Here is an 18,601-nt window from a genome sequence, read left to right on the forward strand (position 1 = left end):
ATGCTGGGGGTGGCAGGATCTGGAGATTATTTAAGGGGAAGACGCTAGATGAGATTAAACACTCACCCTTGCTGCCCGGATTAGGTCATTCAGTTTTTTGCAACACGGATTCCCGGTTCTCCTGGCGAGTGCCCTGGCACTAACACATGCTGCCACCGCCTTCCAGGCTGCATTTCCATCCCTTCCCCTAGGACAGCGTCCTGATAGCGGGAAGAAGATGTCTCACCTTTCTTCCACCGCCTCCAGCAACCTGGCCAAATCTGCATCCGAAAATCTGGGAGCTATCTTTCTGGAGGCCATTTCCTCCTGCACTGCCTGCCTGTCTGTCTATCCTTGGGATTTTTATGGAGCTTTCCTTTGTTAGGGCAGATCAACTGCAGGCTGCTTGGGTGAGTCATGCACCCATTAGAGCATTCCAGTGAGTTTAATGTAGTTTGCCTTGTTATCATTGGAGAGGAAGCCAAGTCAGCATTTGCAGGTGATGAAGCATGCCTCTGTGATGATCAGGGGCAGGGGAGGGAGAGGGTCATGTCACTCAACCATTGGGCTGGGGGGTGACGAGGGGGCCATGTGGAAGAGGTCCAGGGTGGAGTAAAGGGATCTGTTGCGGGAGAGGGGGGGGGGTCTCCGATGTCTGTGGGGTGGAAGGGGTTGCTGTATCTGGCTCAGGAGTATTCTGTCAGAAGCAGGAGAGCAGCTTTTTTTTTAGCTCTTTCTGCACGTGCGCAGTTTGTTGCTCCGATCCGAGCTGCAGGTTGTCTGGTGAGTTGAGGCCTGCCTTAACTTGGCTAGAAACGGTCTAGCCCATATTTTCAAAGACTCAATGCATAAGATTGGGCGTGAAAACTCATCCAGAAATCGGACTAGGACCCCTCCCATTTTCACACTAGCTGGACACTTAGAAAAAATCTCGTAAAATTCCGCCCATTGTGCTGAACCTGTAGTATGACACAACTTTAATTTTTGTAAAACATCTTGTATAAAAATCTGTCTTCATTTCAATCTTTCTTTTAAAATGGTTTCTCTGGATGAAGGACATTTTCGTGGACATGTCTCTCCACTTCTGCCAAGCAGCCTAGACATACATGTCTTAACATCGGGAAGGATATCCCCTTTTTCCGCAGTTCTACCAAGATTTTTTAAAACACACCAGAAATCAGAGCAGACGTCCTCTTTATTCCAAGCATAACCTCTGTGGCACAAGACAGCAATTCACATGAACTGTTTTGAAATAGCAATTGAAATGTTATTTCTCTCCCAGTTTGTCAGCAACCTGCTTGTCACTCTGAGGTCCTGCCACTTCAATACTAGAACCAGAAAATTACCCTTCGTGTATTATTGAGTGAAAACAGAATAATAAACCTGAGTACTTCAAAACTGCATTGTATTAATTTATTTTTTTGCATTGAACTCTTTATTGGTCAAGTAATAGATACATATTTAACATAGTTCCTTTTCTTATATATGGGAGTCAATACAGTGCCTGGTGTGTAGTTTTGCCCTTCGTGCGCACACATTGGGGAAATTGTTTCCATCTATACCCGAATTTCCAATATACATTTCCATTGGGCAAGTTATGTGCCGGACAAAGCCAGTGACCCCAGGCCAGAATTGAACCCGGGTCCCTGGTGCTGTGAGGCAGAAACTTTTTCAAATGGCAGGTGAATTGGTATCCAGAGGATACCAGAGATAATTTAAGTTAATTGGTGAAAGAAGCAAAAGGTGAGGAGAAATATTTTTACATGCCAAGCCAATATAATCTGGATTAAGAACTTCCCAAAATGGTGGTGGAAACAGAAACAGTAGTAGCTTTCAAATGGGAATTGGATAAATACTTGAAAGAAAAAATGGAGGACGATGGTGAAAGAGCAGCACATTCGGATTAATTATAGAACTCTTTCAAAGAAATGGCACAGGCATAATGGGCCCAATGACGACTTCCTGTGCCTTATGTTTCTAAAATAACAGGTGGCATCCTAAGCCATCTAAACACCTAATCAGATGGAGAGTTGTCATAATTACATGTTTATAAAATATACTTAAAATTATTATCCTATTATGTTGTATATCCCTATTTTGTGTTTTTAAGGTACAGAGGATATGATTGTAGAAATAATCTCTTCTATACCCAAGCTGCTGAAGTGGTCTACCATGTTGCTGCCGTTGGTATTGTTTATAATCGACAACATCATTCACAGAGATTCTATCTTGGACATGATGATGATATCCTCTGTCTAGCCATTCACCCAATAAAGGACTATGTGGCTACTGGGCAGGTATTCATAAATTATCACGCCTGAATTGTATTTAGCTATTAAGCTATCAGCTATTTTGTATTTGAAATATATATATTGTGCTAAGGAGGCATTCTACACAGCTTGTTGGAACTTCAATGTCTTTTTCCACTGGACGGTGCCATACAAGTTAAAGTCTGGGATTTTCCACATGGTGAAATGCAAATCTAGCTGTGGTCTGGGGAGTGACCAAGCAAAAATAGAAAGAAATCAATCTCTGTCTACCCTGGCACACCTCAACATGGCTGGTTGCAGAGCAATATAGACTAGGACCCAGAAGCTGAAGCGAACATTGTGTTGCATTGTGTCCAGCAGGAAGAGAAAGATTTAGTGTAAGGATCCGGCATAGAAAGGGTTTACATTCTCTGATGTAAAGTAAGTCATGACCCAAATCTAGAGGGCAGTCTTGTGCTGGACAGAGATGTGTGTAGAGGTAAGCATGGAGATAGCTCCTAGCTTATACTATATACTGTATACATGTATATAGTTACAAGTATTGCTGAAACAATAAATATGTTGTTAAAGCTTTTCATCTTGCACTCATAAGGACAATTCACAAGAATACCAAGTGTAAAGAGAACATCAGTTTATACTTAATCAATACATATTACATTTGTACATATTAATAGTGATGCTGTATGCTCATTTGACATTGCGGGTGATATTTTACCATTGCGTTGTGCCCGTTTTCTGGCGAGAAAATTTGGTAAAGTCAGGCGTGAGGCAATTAGCACAATCTGTTTTCGTGTCAGTTCCCACTTTAGCCAGACCAAAAAGTCGGCACGATTGGGAACCCACCCAAAACAGGCGTGACCTCAGTTTAAACAATTCTGCATGTATCTTAATCCGATTAGCAAACTGCACACCCCACTTTACCAGCACGTCTGCCTTTACCACTGCGTTTGCCTAATCCGGATCGGTCTGGAACAGACATGCTCTATAAAAGTCCGATTCTGGCATTCCATCAGTGAGGGTTCGCGAGGAGGTTAGTGCCTACTGTCAGACAGCTCCATGCTGCTCTCAGGAGGTTCTTTCCTGGTGATCATGTTGCGTTTCGGGTCAGGAGGGCTCTGCGAGCGTGTAGGGAGGGTGTGGGGGGCTGTTGCTCAGCATGGTGTCCGATTTGCAGTACGAACCCGGGTCTCAGCACTGACCTCGGGTCTTTGGGGATGCTGCTGGGTCCTAGTGCATGCAGCACTCTTCCAGATGGGGGATGTGCTGGAAGCCCTTTGAAATGGCAGTGCTGCAGCCTCAGGACTTTTCAAGCAGCAGTGTCTGTGCTCACTACTGCATGAGTTCTGGGTGTGTGTTGATGGAGGTGGGAGGAGGCTGTGTTGCTGGGGGATGGGGGACTCTGTTGCTGGGGGGCCTGTGGGTGGGGAAAGAGAGTCTGTGTTGCTGGGGGGGGGGCAGTATGAGCAATGTGTGTGGCTGGGCTAGCAGCGTTGCTTAACTTCTCCATCTGTCTCTCCCCTTCTCCAAATTCCCCCCACCTTCAGATTGACTAGATGGCTTTTGCGATGCAACCAATTTATCTTGCAGTTTTTTTGGTTCCTGCTGGAGCTGAAGAGGAGGAGCAAGAGGATGAATTGGGGGCAGAGGAGGCCTAGGCCTTACTACTTGCATGAGTAGAGGGAGACAGCTACCGGAGGCAAGAAGTGGCAGCCATTTGCCGGGGGATAGCGAGTGCAGGAGAAGGAGGGAGTGGAGACCCCAGCAGTTCCGCACACGAGTGTCGTTTGAACAAGTGTCGGACACCGTGTGCTACCGACAGCTCCGGCCCTGAAAGGAGACAGTGCAACACCTGTGCCACTTGTTGCAGGAACTGGCACCTCGGGGCGGGGGGAAGGCACCCACTCTTGGTGGCTGTCAAATTGACGGCCGCTTTAACCTTTTATGTCACTGGCTCCTTCCAGACCCCCAGTAGAGATGTATGTGGCATTTCCCAGTCAGCTGTCCACACCTGTGTCAAGGAGATCACGGATGCCCTATATGTCCAGGCTGGCCAGTATATCAAATTTGACCTGGACCAGGCCCAGCAGAAGCCTGGGCTGCAGGATTCGCGGCCATTGTGGGGATGCCTAATGTGCAGGGGACTATAGACTGCGCCCATGTCACCCTCAAGGCCCCTCTTCAGAATCCACAATGATTCATCAATAGAAAGGGGGATTCCACTCGCTAAATGTGCAATTGGTTTGTGACCACAAGATGAACATCATGCATGTCTGCGCCAGAAACCCTATGGTGTGCATGACAGCTTTATTCTGAGGAGCTCAGACATACTGGAGGCCTTTGAGGGAGGAGCTCAGGTTACAGGGACAGCTTGTGAGGGACATGGGGTACCCACTTTAGACTTGGCTGATGATACCTGTGCAGAGGCCTGAGACTGAGGCGGAGGGAGACCTGGTATAACGAAGCTCACGTTGCTATGTAACTATAGTGGAGAGGTGCATAAGGTTCCTGAAAATGCGATTCAGGTGCCTGGACCGCTCTGGCGGGGTCCTACATTACAGCCCCCTGATTTCTTCCCACATTGTGGTGGTGTGCTGTGCACTTCACAACCTGGTGCAGCAGAGAAGGAGGATGACATGGAGGCTGACCAGCTGGGCGTCGCTAGGGAGGAGGCCGCCCAGCAGGAGGAGGAGGAGGACAACGCCGAGCAACACCATTCAGGTGCTGGAGGGCTGGTAGCAAGGATCAGGCATGCGAGGGTGGCAAGGGAGACCCTGATCACCAGGCGCTTTGCTTACTAGGGGCCTGTGTTTCTGCACTGGGTTCCATTACCCCCACCCCCACCCAAAGTCCTTCTATCTCCTGCAACATTGTAACACCAGAGTGGTTGGCCTGGGTATGCTGTGTTAGTGAGTTTCTTTGGCAGGCAGGAGGGTGATGACGACTTGCTAAGCACCATTATGATGATGCCCTAGTCTGACTCCTACCTGAGCTCTGCATGCACGCTGGCACCTGGGCCTATGTTTGTGTAGTGGGTAAGGGATCTGTAAACCCCCATATAGGGCCCCGGGTGGGGTGGAGGAGGGGAGGGAATCACTTGTGGGTTCTGGGGAACTAATGGCTTCATTTTATCAGTGATACAGCACTGGAGCCTCCCCAACTGACATCAACATGAAGAATCCCTCCAGCGACCGTTAGGGTAACAGCACTCCTGTTCGAGGTAAATCTGAGACAAATTAGTCACAGGTAGATGGTGAAAAAACATTTATTGTTTACAATAAAATTGTCTAAGTAATAAGTGCTAACATAAAAACGTGTGAACATAAAATGTTACGGTGCTTAAAAATCTATCTAACTAGTGCAGCCCTTCATCCGGGCCATTTTAGTGCAACTACAATTTCCTAACCTTATGTGGCTTACCACTACGTCTTGGTATCTCCCCAGAATGTACACCGAAGGTGGAGGGGACAGCTGTCTATCTTGCCCCTTAGCCAATGATGTGCTTGGCGGATGTCCTCTGGAGGGTCTGAATCTTGAGGCCCCTGGCCGGCTTCAAGGTGTCTGGGACATATCCATGACACCCTCTTCATCCCACTGTCCCTGAGATGCCCCAGTGTCAGGAAGGGGGAGTCAGAAAGTGTAGCCACAGCACAGTCTCCTGACTGGAAGGTCCTGGCAAGGGCTTGAGCCCTTCCTCCTCCCTTGGGGTTCCTGTGGGCCGTTGGGTCCCTCCATGGGATGGCTGTGCTTCTGCAGTGAGCTCCAGAAGCTCTGGCACCACCTGGCCCTGCCAGTCCTGGAGGACCACCTGCGTTCTACCCATGGTGGTCGAGCCCTCTGCGATGGTCACCTGAGTCGGGGCCACCTGTCAATGGCAGCAGCAAGTGCCATCTGAGGCTGGGCCACGCTCTGCGGCCCCTCAGCCATGATCCTCTGTGACACGTTCCTAAGGGTTGCTGCTGTAGCATGCTGTGTCTCTGTGCTGAACCGCTAGGTCTCGTACAAGCTCTTGAGCCCCTCAGCCATAGGCCGCAGAAGCTCGAGAAGCCTGATGAATCCCTCAGCTGTGGCCTGCTGTGACTCGGCCATCGCTTGGAGCCTGCCACTCATGGTGAGGGATTCCCTGCCCCCAGGCTTTCCACCACGGACGCTACCCTTGCAGTGTTGGCCTGGTAACCACGCAAGACAGGCAATAGCTGGTCCGCCTGAAAGGTTTGGGACTCCTTCCTACAGCCTCGCAGTTGGTCCAGTGTGGCTGTCAGCCCCTCCTGCATTTCCTTGCTCTGTTGCTGCATCTCCAGCAGCTGAGGGAGAAGTGATCTCAGAGGCCCAGAATGTAGCCTGGGCCAGCTGAGTCCTTGCCTCCGGCAGGCCGCCACATGCCAGAGGCCTTGGATGTTCTCTTCTCCACCCAATGTACATTATCAGATGTGTCGTGCTCGCTAGAGAGTGATCCAGAAGCCTCAACACTAACTGGGCCCACCGATGTGAGAGTATCTGGGATGGTGAGTTGTGAGGTGGAAGCTGACGCCAAAAAGGTGCAATCTTCGGAGGTCCCTTCATCCACTTCCTCCAAGGAGTCTTTGGAGCTGTCAGTCTCAGGATAGGCGGGAGCTGCAGTAGTGGCCTCGATTCCAGATGGCCCTGCTGCGTCCGGATCTGCTCCTTGCAACACAGGACACAAGGTTAAGTGCAAAGGAGGGAGGGGAATCTGGGATGCCAGAAAGTTGCTTGACATTTCTCCATTGAACATAAAACAAAGCACAAAGAAAATTACACAACAGGAACAGGCCCTGCAAGCCTGCAGTGACCATGCTGCCCATCTGAATTGTAACCCCCAACCCTTCCGGGGACCATATGCCTCTATTCCCATCCATTCATGTATTTGTCAAAACACCCCTTAAAAGTCACTATCGTATCTGCTTCCACGACCTCCCCTGGCAGCAAGTTCCAAGCACCCATCACCCTCTGTGTAAATAAACATGCCTCATACATCTTTTAACCTTGTCCCTCGCACCTTAAACCGATGTCCCCTAGTAATTGACTCAAATTGAGTGGAGGATTGACAGGTGCTCACTTCACGACTCCAGCCTGACCATACTGTCGCTGACAGCTCGGATGTCCTCCTCTTTGGACAGCTCCAACGCCCGTTCCTCAAAGGAAATAAGGACCCGGAAGTCAGGGTCATCACCCCCTGTCTTCACCCTCTCGCAAGTGTTATGGGCATTCTCCTCCTGCGGGGACAGAAGGAACCATGAAAGGAATGGAGCCGTGACTCCTGCAAAGTATCAGGGGGTGGGCCTCAAAGGGCAAGCACAGTGATACTCTTGGGGGGGGTGGGGGGGGGGAGGTAGAGGAAGAGGAAGGTGGTGCTTGGGGGTCAGGGACTGGAAGCATGCAGGGTGTTGGGGGTGAGGGGATCGGGGGGGGTGATTTGGGGTAAGATGCTAGATGGGGCTAAGTATTCACCCTTGCTGCCCAGATGAGGTCATTGACCTTTTTGTGACACTGCTTGGCTGTTCTGGGGGCCAGTGCCATGGCACTAACCGAGGCGGCAACTGCCTCTCAGGCCGCTTTGCTGTCATCTCCCTGGGTCTGCATTCTGCTGGGGGGAAGAGGGTGCCCCACCTTGTCTCTGCAACATCCAGCATCCTGCTCAGGTCACCCTCAGTGAATCTGGGCGCTGACTTCTTTGCCATTTTTCCTGCACTGTCTGCCTGCCTGTCCATCCTTGGGGTTTTTAATGGAGCTGCCCCTTGTTAGGGCAGATCAGCTGCAGGCAGTTTGGGAGAGCATTCCAGCAAATTAAATGCAGTTTGCTTGTTAGCATCGGGGTGAAGGCAAGTGAACACTTGCAGGTGTACTGATTTGACGGTGGTGGGGGTAGTGTGGGGGGAATCTGTGCCTCTATGATGATTGACGGCAGGGGAGAGAGAGGGAGGTGTTATACTGCCATCGGAGTCAGGGGGAGATGGGGGCCATGTGCACGTGGGTCTGGGGTGGGGGGGGGGGGGGGGAGAGTGGGGCCGCCACTACTCTGCCTGCAATCAGTGGGGGAGAGGGAAGGGGGGGGACGCGATCTGTCTGGATGGCGGGAGGTCTGGGGGAGATAAGGGGGTCAGTAATGTTGGGGGAGGTCCAATGTCCATTGGGACCAGGAGGAGGCACTATCCAGCACAGGAGGGATCTGGCAGGGGAGTATGCGCAGTTTGAGGCTCCAATCGGAGCTGCAGGGTTTCCAGCGTGTTAAGCCCCGCCCACAGGTTTCTGCAGCGAGAATTGGACTCGCTCAAAATTTTGCAGGCAGAGTGTGCATGGGTCGGGTGGGGGAGGGGGCGCTAAAAATGCATCCAAAAGACGGATCTGAAACTCTCCCAGTTTCAAGTCCGCCCAGCACTTGGACAAAAAATGGTAAAATACCACCCTGCTAGTCTATTCACCATGTACCGCTAAAGGAACCAATAGACGTTTGCTCTGCAGCACTATTATCTAGACCCACCGTCATTTTGTGAATCAGGATTTGTTGAACTCCTGAACTTAGCAACTCATGCAGTTGAGTTCAATTTTAACGATACTATGTATATCCAAATAGTGTTGCCAAGGGATCCCTTTTCGACAGACCTCTCTCAAGCACCTTTGCTGGGTTCCACGAGAATTAAGTCTTCAATGGAATGACATCCAACCTTTTACTCCTTGCATGCTTTTGATATGTAGATGATGAGTTTGTTATATTTGAATCTGCAGCTGCGTGTAAGAATTTCCTTACGACATCTTTAATGGACTCCATCCTGCACTCAAATTCACCTCTGAAATGGAGCAGTCAAATGAGCTCCATGTCCTTGATGTGCTAGTTGAGAATCCAGTGGGTTCTCTATTACCATCTGTTGCAATTGTACCTTCAATGGTAAATATATGCGATTGGATTCTTACAATTCCACAAGCTATAAGATCAACCTTATTGGCAACGATGTAAATAGGGCTCCGAGCCATTTGCTCACTGTATAAGCTTGATGCGTAAATAGAATGCATCAAAACCATCCCGTGAGATAATGGCTACCCTGATGAGACCATTACTCACTGTATGTCGCTGTGATAGACCATACATCCCAAAAAGAACATATGCACACATTGCGCCTGTTTCAATTGAACAATGCCAGGTTAAAGTCCAACAGGTTTATTTGGTAGCAAAAGCCACAAGCTTTCGAAGCCTTAAGCTCCTTCTTCAGGTGAGTGGGAATTCTGTTCACAAACAGGGCATATAAAGACACAAACTCAATTTACAAAATAATGGTTGGAATGCGAATACTTACAGCTAATCAAGTCTTAAAGGTACAAACAATGTGAGTGGAAAGAGCATTAAGACAGGTTAAAGAGATGTGTATTGTCTCCAGACAGGACAGCCAGTGAAATTCTGCAAGTCCAGGCAAGCTGTGGGGATTACAGATAGTGTGACATGAACCCAATATCCCGGTTGAGGCCGTCCTCATGTGTGCGGAACTTGGCTATCAGTTTCTGCTCAGCAACTCTTTGCCGTCGTGTGTCGTGAAGGCCGCCTTGGAGAACGCTTACCCGAATATCAGAGGCCGAATGCCCGTGACCGCTGAAGTGCTCCCCAACAGGAAGAGAACAGTCTTGCCTGGTGATTGTCGAACGGTGTTCGTTCATCCGTTGTCGCAGCGTCCCGAGGCATGGTACATTGGGGAAACCATGCAGACGCTGCGACAACGGATGAATGAACACCGTGGTGTCTAACACTATTAATTATCATTAAGCTCAGTAACCCAAATGTTTAATTGGTGTCTAAGTGTCTAGTAGAATATTTATCTGCCTGTGCTTTGTACAAGTTAATAAAAATATAGTTTAAAAAGTCCAGAGTGGTGCAGTCTTACAGAAATTCGAGGTACAGAGGTTACATAAATTCATATAAAAGCTAGTGCCTATAGATGACTGGTGTGTTAAACTTAAGGTAACAAGATATAGATACAAGATATAGCCTAATATATTACAAATTCATAAAGAATACAAGTCACAAAAACTATATAAAGTAGCTCTGAAAACAGATGACAGAACTCAATTTTAAGCTAACGAAGCCAAAGATGGTTACATATTTACAACAGTACCAGTTAAAAGAGCTAAGCTAATTCTGACTAATTTTATAGAATCTTGCAGTTGTTTTGCTTTGCATAATTTTAACAGGGGCCTAGTCATGTGACTTAGTGTCCTGTATTGATTATAATTCAACAAAATATCATGTTGAGTTAATTGATTAATAGATTTTGATTACTTGACTGTCACCATAACCAAACAACGAACAAATTATAAAGCATAATCTTTTCTACAGCCTCCAGCAATTAGAGTCCATTTATCAGCCAATCAGTACTCTCTTTTGATAAGTATAAATTGTTGTTCCCTTTATATTTGGTATTCTTACGAATTGTCCTGATGAGCACAAGGTGTAACGTTTTGACAACATATCTTTTTTCAGCAATACTCAAATACTGTACTACCAAACTACGAGTAATTACTAGTAGTTAATAAACACTTACTGTTAAACTATTGTTATGCACAGGTGGGGGTTCAGTTTAAACAGCCTTAATTTTTCCTCTTGCCATCCATCCGTAAACAAGATGGTGTTTGGATTTTGATTTTCCCCTTTATAAGCAGTGGCATATTTCCCAACCCCTCAATTTTGGTGTGATCCAATTTCTATTAATAACCCCACAGAAAACTCAAGGTAGGGTGAACTCAGAATTAGTTTATTTGCATACACTTAAAATGCAGGAGAGGGTGTCACTGCATAGTCCCCTGTGCATTCATACAATAAGGGAGGGATAGAGAAAAAAAGATTTACAGGGCAAAGACCTCAGAGCAAAGAATTATTGTTTCATGTGGGTCCAAAGTCCAAAATCAAATATCCAATGGTGAATTCCTTTGCAGAGGTCGGTAGGCTGAATTGATGTTGGATAATTCACTTTTCTAGTAAAGTTGGCTACTATGATTAAATAAGCATGCAGAGATGAATTAGTCGCATAGGCAGTGATATAGAAGTACCAGTAGGGACCGTGTAGATGAAGGCCAGGCATTCAAATCTGGAAAGAGCCTTTGTTCTCTGCTACTGCTTGGCATTTGGAAGATGGCAGACTGAGCTTTGCAGTTCCACAAGCAATATTACAGCTTCCTAGGAGGTCATGTTCCATGACTCCCATCTCTCCACTATGACTTTGACAAAGGGTGTATATTCCTTTGTCTAGATTCTTGACATTGTTAATGTTCTGAACATTAAGAATTACAAGGGAAAATACAAAGGAAGGTTACCATTCTAGCAAGACGAATAGACTCCAGTGGCCACTCTTGGCTTATAATTTCCTTTGAATTTGCTCTCTGCAGTCCACAGGGTCTGTTAACACGGGGTTAGTGTTTATTCAGAGATAACAAAGAGCAAATTTCTTCGATGCTGCTAGATTAGCTCTTATGGTTTGAAGGTCACAGCCAGAGATGGCTTCAGTCATTTTTGAAAAGGTCATTGTCCAATTTAAAAATGTTAAGAAGTAATTCAAGTTCAATATATAGTATTGTAAGCATGTGCTTATTAAGTGTTAACAGTAACAATATTTTTTATTAGGTTGGGCGGGATCCATCAATTCATGTTTGGGATACTCAAACACTTAAATGTTTGTCACTACTTAAAGGACAGCACCAGAGAGGAGTATGTGCCCTTGACTTTTCATGTAAGTTACCTCTTAAGCACCGGTTGCAAAGTCTATTAATGCTTAAAAAATAGATTTTCAATCCCACAACTGGTCTTGCAATTTTGTAGTATCTAATTGAATGCTTGTGGAATATACTCACTGGAAAAAGAGGTGTTCCTGTTACCATCTTCCTCATCTTCCTGATAAAATATGCATCTCAATTGGAATTAATAATGTTTAGCCTGTGTCTTGAATTGAGGAACGAATTGAGGTACAGGCGGGGAAATAAGTCAGCAATAACGACTTATCCGTGGATAGGCAAGGGCAACAGTTGAACTACTAGTACCATTAAGAACTGGACATCTGTCTCCTGACCCAACTGAATCCCAAAGATCAAGATTACTTTCTTACAGTGTTAAAACATATAGCTCAAAGCTATAATCCTGACTGTGACCAAAAGTTTTGCTTTGCTTCACTGAACTATAAATAACAGTCATTGTACTTCAAAAGTAACCTATTGGTAGTAGAGAATTAGGGTTAGAGAATGTCCTGAAAATATAAAAGGCAAAATACAAGTTCTTTCTTTCATAGGATCATAGAATAGTGTAACACAGAAGGAGGGCCTTCAGTCTATCGTGCCTGAGCATGTTCTTTGAAGAGTAATTCCATTACCCTGTTACCATGGACATTCGTCTCATTACCCTGTTCTTTCTCCATATCCTTGCAAATTCACTCTGTATGTATCCCATTGCCTTGTGAATGCTACATTTGATTCTGTATCCATGACTCTATAATGGGTTTCAAAATATAACCATTTGTGCATTAAAACATTTCTTCTCATGTTGCCTCTAATTTTTTTCGCCTGTCACCTTCTATCTGAGCCTTCTGGTTAATGACTCTTCAATCATGAGAAACAATTTTTCTTCATTTGCTTTACCTAAAACCTTCATGATATTGAACAGTTCTATCAAATCTCATTTTAGCCTTCCAGCCTCCGAGGAGAGCAACCTCAGCTTTTCCAGTCTGTAACCATTCTAATAAGTATCTTCTGTATCTGCTCCGAAGCCCTCACTTTGTGGGAGTTGTACTGGATGTCTCTGTTTATAAAACCCAGGGTCCCATTTTTACCTTTTTTAAATCTGCTTTGTTAACCTGCCCTACCACCTTGAAAGATTTATACATATGCTGCTCCTGCCCCTTTTATCCTATGGGCTTCAGTGCTAACAAGCCTCATATATGGTACTTCATCGAATGCCTTTTTAAAAGTTCATGTTGTTATGATCTCCATAGAGACCAATAACTTTTGAATTCTCAGTGACAATGTAAAAGAATCACACAAGATTAAGTTATAAGACTTTTACTGTAACAAACTAAAATCAAAATTGACTGGACATTACTTAATAGGCAATAAATAAAAGCAAAATACTGCAGATGCCGGAAATTTGAAACAAAAACAGACAATGCTGGAAGGTCTCATGCCCACATGTCCGTCCTTGGACTGCTGCAATGTTCTAGTAAAGGTCAATGCAAACTGGAGGAGCAGCACCTCATCTTCTGATTAGGCACATTACAGCTCTCAGAACTCCGCATTGAGTTCAACAACTTTAGACTGTGACTTCTCTCCTCCATCTTGATCTCTTTTTGGAATAAAGAAAATTGTCTCAATACAATGTCCCCCACACTGGGCCATCTGTCACTTGTTCTTAAGTTTTGTTTTTTTGCTTTTACTGGGCACTGACCTTTTTTCGCCTATTATCACATTCTGCTATCTTACCTTTATGCCACTATCAGCAGCTTCCATAGTCCTTCACACTGCCATTAACACTATCTGTCTTGTGCCCTGCACATCTTTGTTGCAATCTCACCTAGCAATAACTTATCATTGCTCCACCCCCTTCTTATACTGTATATTATTCATCACATTTCTCCCTCTCTTTAGCTCTGAAGAAGTCACATGGACTTGAAACGTTAACGCTATTTCTCTCTCCACAGATGCTGTCAGACCTGCTGAGTTTCTCCAGTGTTTTCTGTTTTTATTACTTAGTAGGCAATTAGTACTGTAAACTGCAGAAAAGATCATCTTTACTAATTCATTAACCTGACCAATAACTTCACACCAATACAGTCATTACAGGATTTACAGACTTTATAGGATATTGTCCACAGCCATGTCCAGTTTCTAATGGGTCCATGACTCACTGCTTTGCTGAGTTGTAACATTAAGTGACCAAGGTGCTCCCCTCACTTTCCAAACCAATTATCAGTAGTAACAGCAACTACAGTGATTTCTCCTCTCAGCTTTGCCTGGACAAATCTTCCAGAGTCTTTAGATTGCATCTCTTTGACCAAAGATCATCCTCCCTCCCGCATTCTCCTTGGTAGCTTGCCAAGGACTCGCCACTTTCTCCACTCTGTTGACCACTGGGATGTTTGTCTCTGTGAGATCTCTTTCTCTCTCCCGTTGTTTTCTGTCCAAAACATTGGAGGTGGAAGCCTAAATTTTCACCGAATCAGGAGCTTAGGAGTTCCTTAAGATGCAAGGTGGGTCCCGATTCTGAGATTCCTAACCCCATTCCTGGGCTGAGAGATTTTTCATGAGGGTCTTTTAAAGATGCAGGTTGGTTTGGGTCACAAGCCAGCACTCCCGACCAAGCTGGCAAGCCCTACACCTCTGCACTTCTCATGGAGTCAGGCCAGTTTTTAAAGAGTTGTGGTGTAGGACACCTTGGAGGTGTTGTGAACCATATTCTGCATGAGGGAATCTTTTAGAAAGCTGAGTTCGAAAGGTCCATCTCATGCCCCTTGTGCCAAGCTATGCTTATCCACCACCTCAGAGCTCCTCATGCCAAATGCCAAGTTATGCCCACACTCCAGTGGCCCCTCACACACCCCTATGCCAAGTTATGCCCCTCCACCCATCTCCATGTCAAGGTATTCCCTTCCACCCAGCCCCCAATGTCCTTTATGCCAAGCTGTTTCCTCCAACCATCCCCCACTCACTGTCCATGGCCTCTCATACCCATAATGAATTCTCAGGCTTGGCTGAGAGCTCAGACATCCAGTACTCTGATAAAACACATGAGCCCCATGGAAATCATTCCTTGATTGACAGCTCTGGCTTTCTGATCTCTGTTGTCAATTTGACAATGTTTATTTACAACATGGCTAAGAGGTTTCAAGTGTTCTGCTATTAACACTTTAAATAGTCTGGATAACAAAGAACAAAGAACAATACAGCACAGGAACAGGCCCTTCGGCCCTCCAAGCCCGCGCCGCTCCCCGGTCCAGGATTGAATCCTGAATCCAGGATCCCCGCCCAATTTTCCAGCCTATCTACATACCAATATCCTATCCACCGAGCTGTCCCTCACAGCTACGATGCTTTGTTCATTACAACCTATTAACTCACCCCCACCCCCCCATTCCAGACCATGTGATCTCCAGGGAGAGGCGAAAACCCAGAGTGAAAAACCCCAGGGCCAATATGGGGAAAAAAAATCTGGGAAATTCCTCTCCGACCCCCTGAGGCGATCGAAACGAGTCCAGGAGATCACAATGGCCCCGATCGGAAAATGCTTCCCAACCCTAGTCATTTCCACTTCCACGAACACCATATGAATTCCCTGCCCCCGAGACAGGTTCCCAACTATCCGCAGTCTCACTCTGTACTGGCACCAGCAAGATGATCATAGAATGAAGCCTTGAAACGAGAAACAAAGAACAATTAGCCCGCGCCGCTCCCTGGTCCAGACTAGACCACTCTTTTGTATCCCTCCATTCCCACTCCGTTCATATAGCTGTCTAGATAAGTCTTAAACGTTCCCAGTGTGTCCGCCTCCACCACCTTGCCCGGCAACACATTCCAGGCCCCCACGACCCTCTGTGTGAAATATGTCCTTCTGATATCTGTGTTAAACCTCCCCCCCTTCACCTTGAACCTATGACCCCTCGTGAACGTCACCACCGACCCGGGGAAAAGCTTCCCACCGTTCACCCTATCTATGCCTTTCATAATTTTATACACCTCTATTAAGTCTCCCCTCATCCTCCGTCTTTCCAAGGAGAACAACCCCAGTTTCCCCAATCTCTCCTCATAACCAAGCCCCTCCATACCAGGCAACATCCTGGTAAACCTCCTCTGAACTCTCTCCAAAGCCTCCACGTCCTTCTGGTAGTGTGGCGACCAGAACTGGACGCAGTATTCCAAATGATAGTTGACACTTTTATTGTGCTGGAGCAAAAGGACCTTTTTCAACAGTGCAAAATAGTGAATTAATTGCTGTTTTTTTTAAAAGCTTTTTTTATACATGTTATAGTCATTTTTGGTTAATTGGTTCTGTGCAGTGTGTAGCGGGTGAATGGGCATGGAAGTGCCATAGGTTGGCATAAGGATCATGGGAGTGTTAGGGGGCATTGCTTGGCACTGGGGCCATGAGGGGGCCAAAGGGGTATAGCCTGCCATGAGTTGGCATGGATCAGGTATGGGCAGGAGGTCTTTTCTGTTTTAATTTTAACTGGGACAAAGTCCCACAGCACCACGGTGGCCTTTTAACAACCTGCCTCTGCACCTGAGAGTCTTGGTGGCTACCTCTTTTCCAGGTTGACTGGCCTGACTGCAGTCCACATCTGCCCTGGCAATGAAGATCCCGCCTTTGTGGGCACATTTCCCAGAGGCAGGTAGGCCACGCTGGGAATTTTTCCTGACTCCTGCTATCCATCTTGGTGATGAAAATCTAGGCTGGAAAATTAGTCTCCAGATAGCTGAGCTGCTCCTGCCCTTGGTTTGAGGTATAAACATTTTTCACCTTGTTCAGTAAGTCTCAACCTGGGTTCCCGTTCTCCAAGACAACCAAACTACAGACTGTTAAAAGCAAAATACTGTGGATGCTGGAATCTGAAGCAAAAACAGAAAATGCTGGACAATTTCCACAGGTTTGACAGTATCTGTGGAGAGAGAATGTAAGAAGTTTAACAACACCAGGTTAAAGTCCAACAGGTTTATTTGGTAGCAAAAGCCACACAAGCTTTCGGAGCTCTAACTGCAGAGAGAGAATGTAGCCACCATTTAGAGCCTGGATGACCCAGCTCTGATGAAGAGTCATCCAGACTTGAATCATTGGCTCTATTCTCTCTCCAGTCTGGATTTGAGTCTGGATGACTCTTCATCAGAGCTGGGTCATCCAGATTCTAAATGGTGGCTACATTCTCTCTCCACAGATACTGTCAAACCTACTGAGATTTTTCAGCATTTTCTGGCGCACGGACTTGTTGTCAGGCAGAATTCAAAGTATATCACATAACCCTCTTATTCCTCCATTTACCTTTACATGAACAGTGAGTTCAGAACATAATCATCTTATAAAACCTTACATTCATAAAAAAAGTACACAACACCAACTACACGGCCCTCATCTACACTCTCTGCTACCTCAGTCAAGTTAATTTCTCTTCTAAATTTGCCAAGAAGCCATGATATATCAATATACTACGTCCTGCATTGAGAAAGCATAATAGCTTAATGTAAAATTTGTATGTGAATGTACATTCTGAAAAGTAAAATAATTTTACTTCAAAATTATAATTCTGTAACTTCAATGAGACAACTGATTTCCAGCTCACCTTTTTTCAATGTTATTCATGATTTAGACAGACTTGGAAAATGGTTATTTGTATTAGTATATATCTGGTACCCTTAAAAGAAACTTAGCATTGTGTAGGATCCGAGCTCATCAGCTGTATATTTCTTGTGCTTATATTTAGTATTCTATAAATCATAACACAGACGACATGAATTTTATATGAGAAAGCAACTTTAAGCTTGTTCTGGTAAGCAGGTGTGCTCTTCTGACAAGCAAAACAGTTCATTTCATTGATATTTCCATATGTTTTGCAGCTGATGGAAAAATTCTGGTGTCCATTGGTTTAGATGACAATCACACTATAGTAGTGTGGGACTGGAAAAGGGGAGAAAGACAAGCTACATCAAGGTTAGCACTTTATATGCTGCTTTGTCTCGTTTATAATAATTCACTGTAGTGCTTTAAAAATTAGGTGATTAACAGTTTATTACTACTACTTTTGTTGAAAAAGTTCTGTTAAAAATAATTTAATTACATTAATTTTTCCTTAGAGGACATAAGGACAAGATATTTGTAGTGAAGTGCAATCCACACCATGTGGACAAACTTGTTACTGTTGGGATAAAGCATATAAAGTTCTGGCAACATGCAGGTACCTTTCCATTTATCTAGTTTGTTCTCCAATTTCATTTTGCTAAATCTAATAGGAAAGGATTTACATTTACACCTTAAACTTTTTCATACAGAATGACAAGTTGCCTTTTATTTAGATTTATAGTGCACTGTTAAACCAGCCAAAAAAACTATGGGTGATAACGGACCTGGTGGTAATCTTAATGCATATCACCAGCTTGCAAAATATATTGCTGTTTCTGTTGAACTGTTTATAAGGAAGATTTAAACAAATTTTAACAGATTTAAGAGTTTTTTTATGCTGACATAATTCAGAAAAATAACTCAAATCAGTCACTGGATGTTCTTCACGCAAGAATTTAAAAAGCGCAAACAGATCAGACTTGAATCTCACTGAATGTTGTTACAAGTTGAGTCGGATACTTCAAGGTGTCTCATGAAGCTCGCCTAACCT

The 18,601-nt window shown here is 45.2% G+C and overlaps 1 protein-coding gene across 1 annotated transcript in view; it reads left to right on the forward strand.

Annotated features, from left to right (window-relative positions):
* Positions 1–18,601, forward strand: part of LOC144504500 (echinoderm microtubule-associated protein-like 6) — a 376,096-nt gene that overhangs the window by 179,322 nt on the left and 178,173 nt on the right. Inside the window, exons 15-18 of the mRNA XM_078229865.1 lie at positions 2,090–2,276; positions 11,869–11,974; positions 17,829–17,922; positions 18,066–18,166. Of these exons, the coding sequence (XP_078085991.1) occupies positions 2,090–2,276; positions 11,869–11,974; positions 17,829–17,922; positions 18,066–18,166 (488 nt within the window). The remainder of the gene's footprint in view (positions 1–2,089; positions 2,277–11,868; positions 11,975–17,828; positions 17,923–18,065; positions 18,167–18,601) is intronic.

The sequence above is a fragment of the Mustelus asterias genome, chromosome 15, assembly GCF_964213995.1.
Source record: "Mustelus asterias chromosome 15, sMusAst1.hap1.1, whole genome shotgun sequence".
Taxonomy (NCBI): domain Eukaryota; kingdom Metazoa; phylum Chordata; class Chondrichthyes; order Carcharhiniformes; family Triakidae; genus Mustelus; species Mustelus asterias.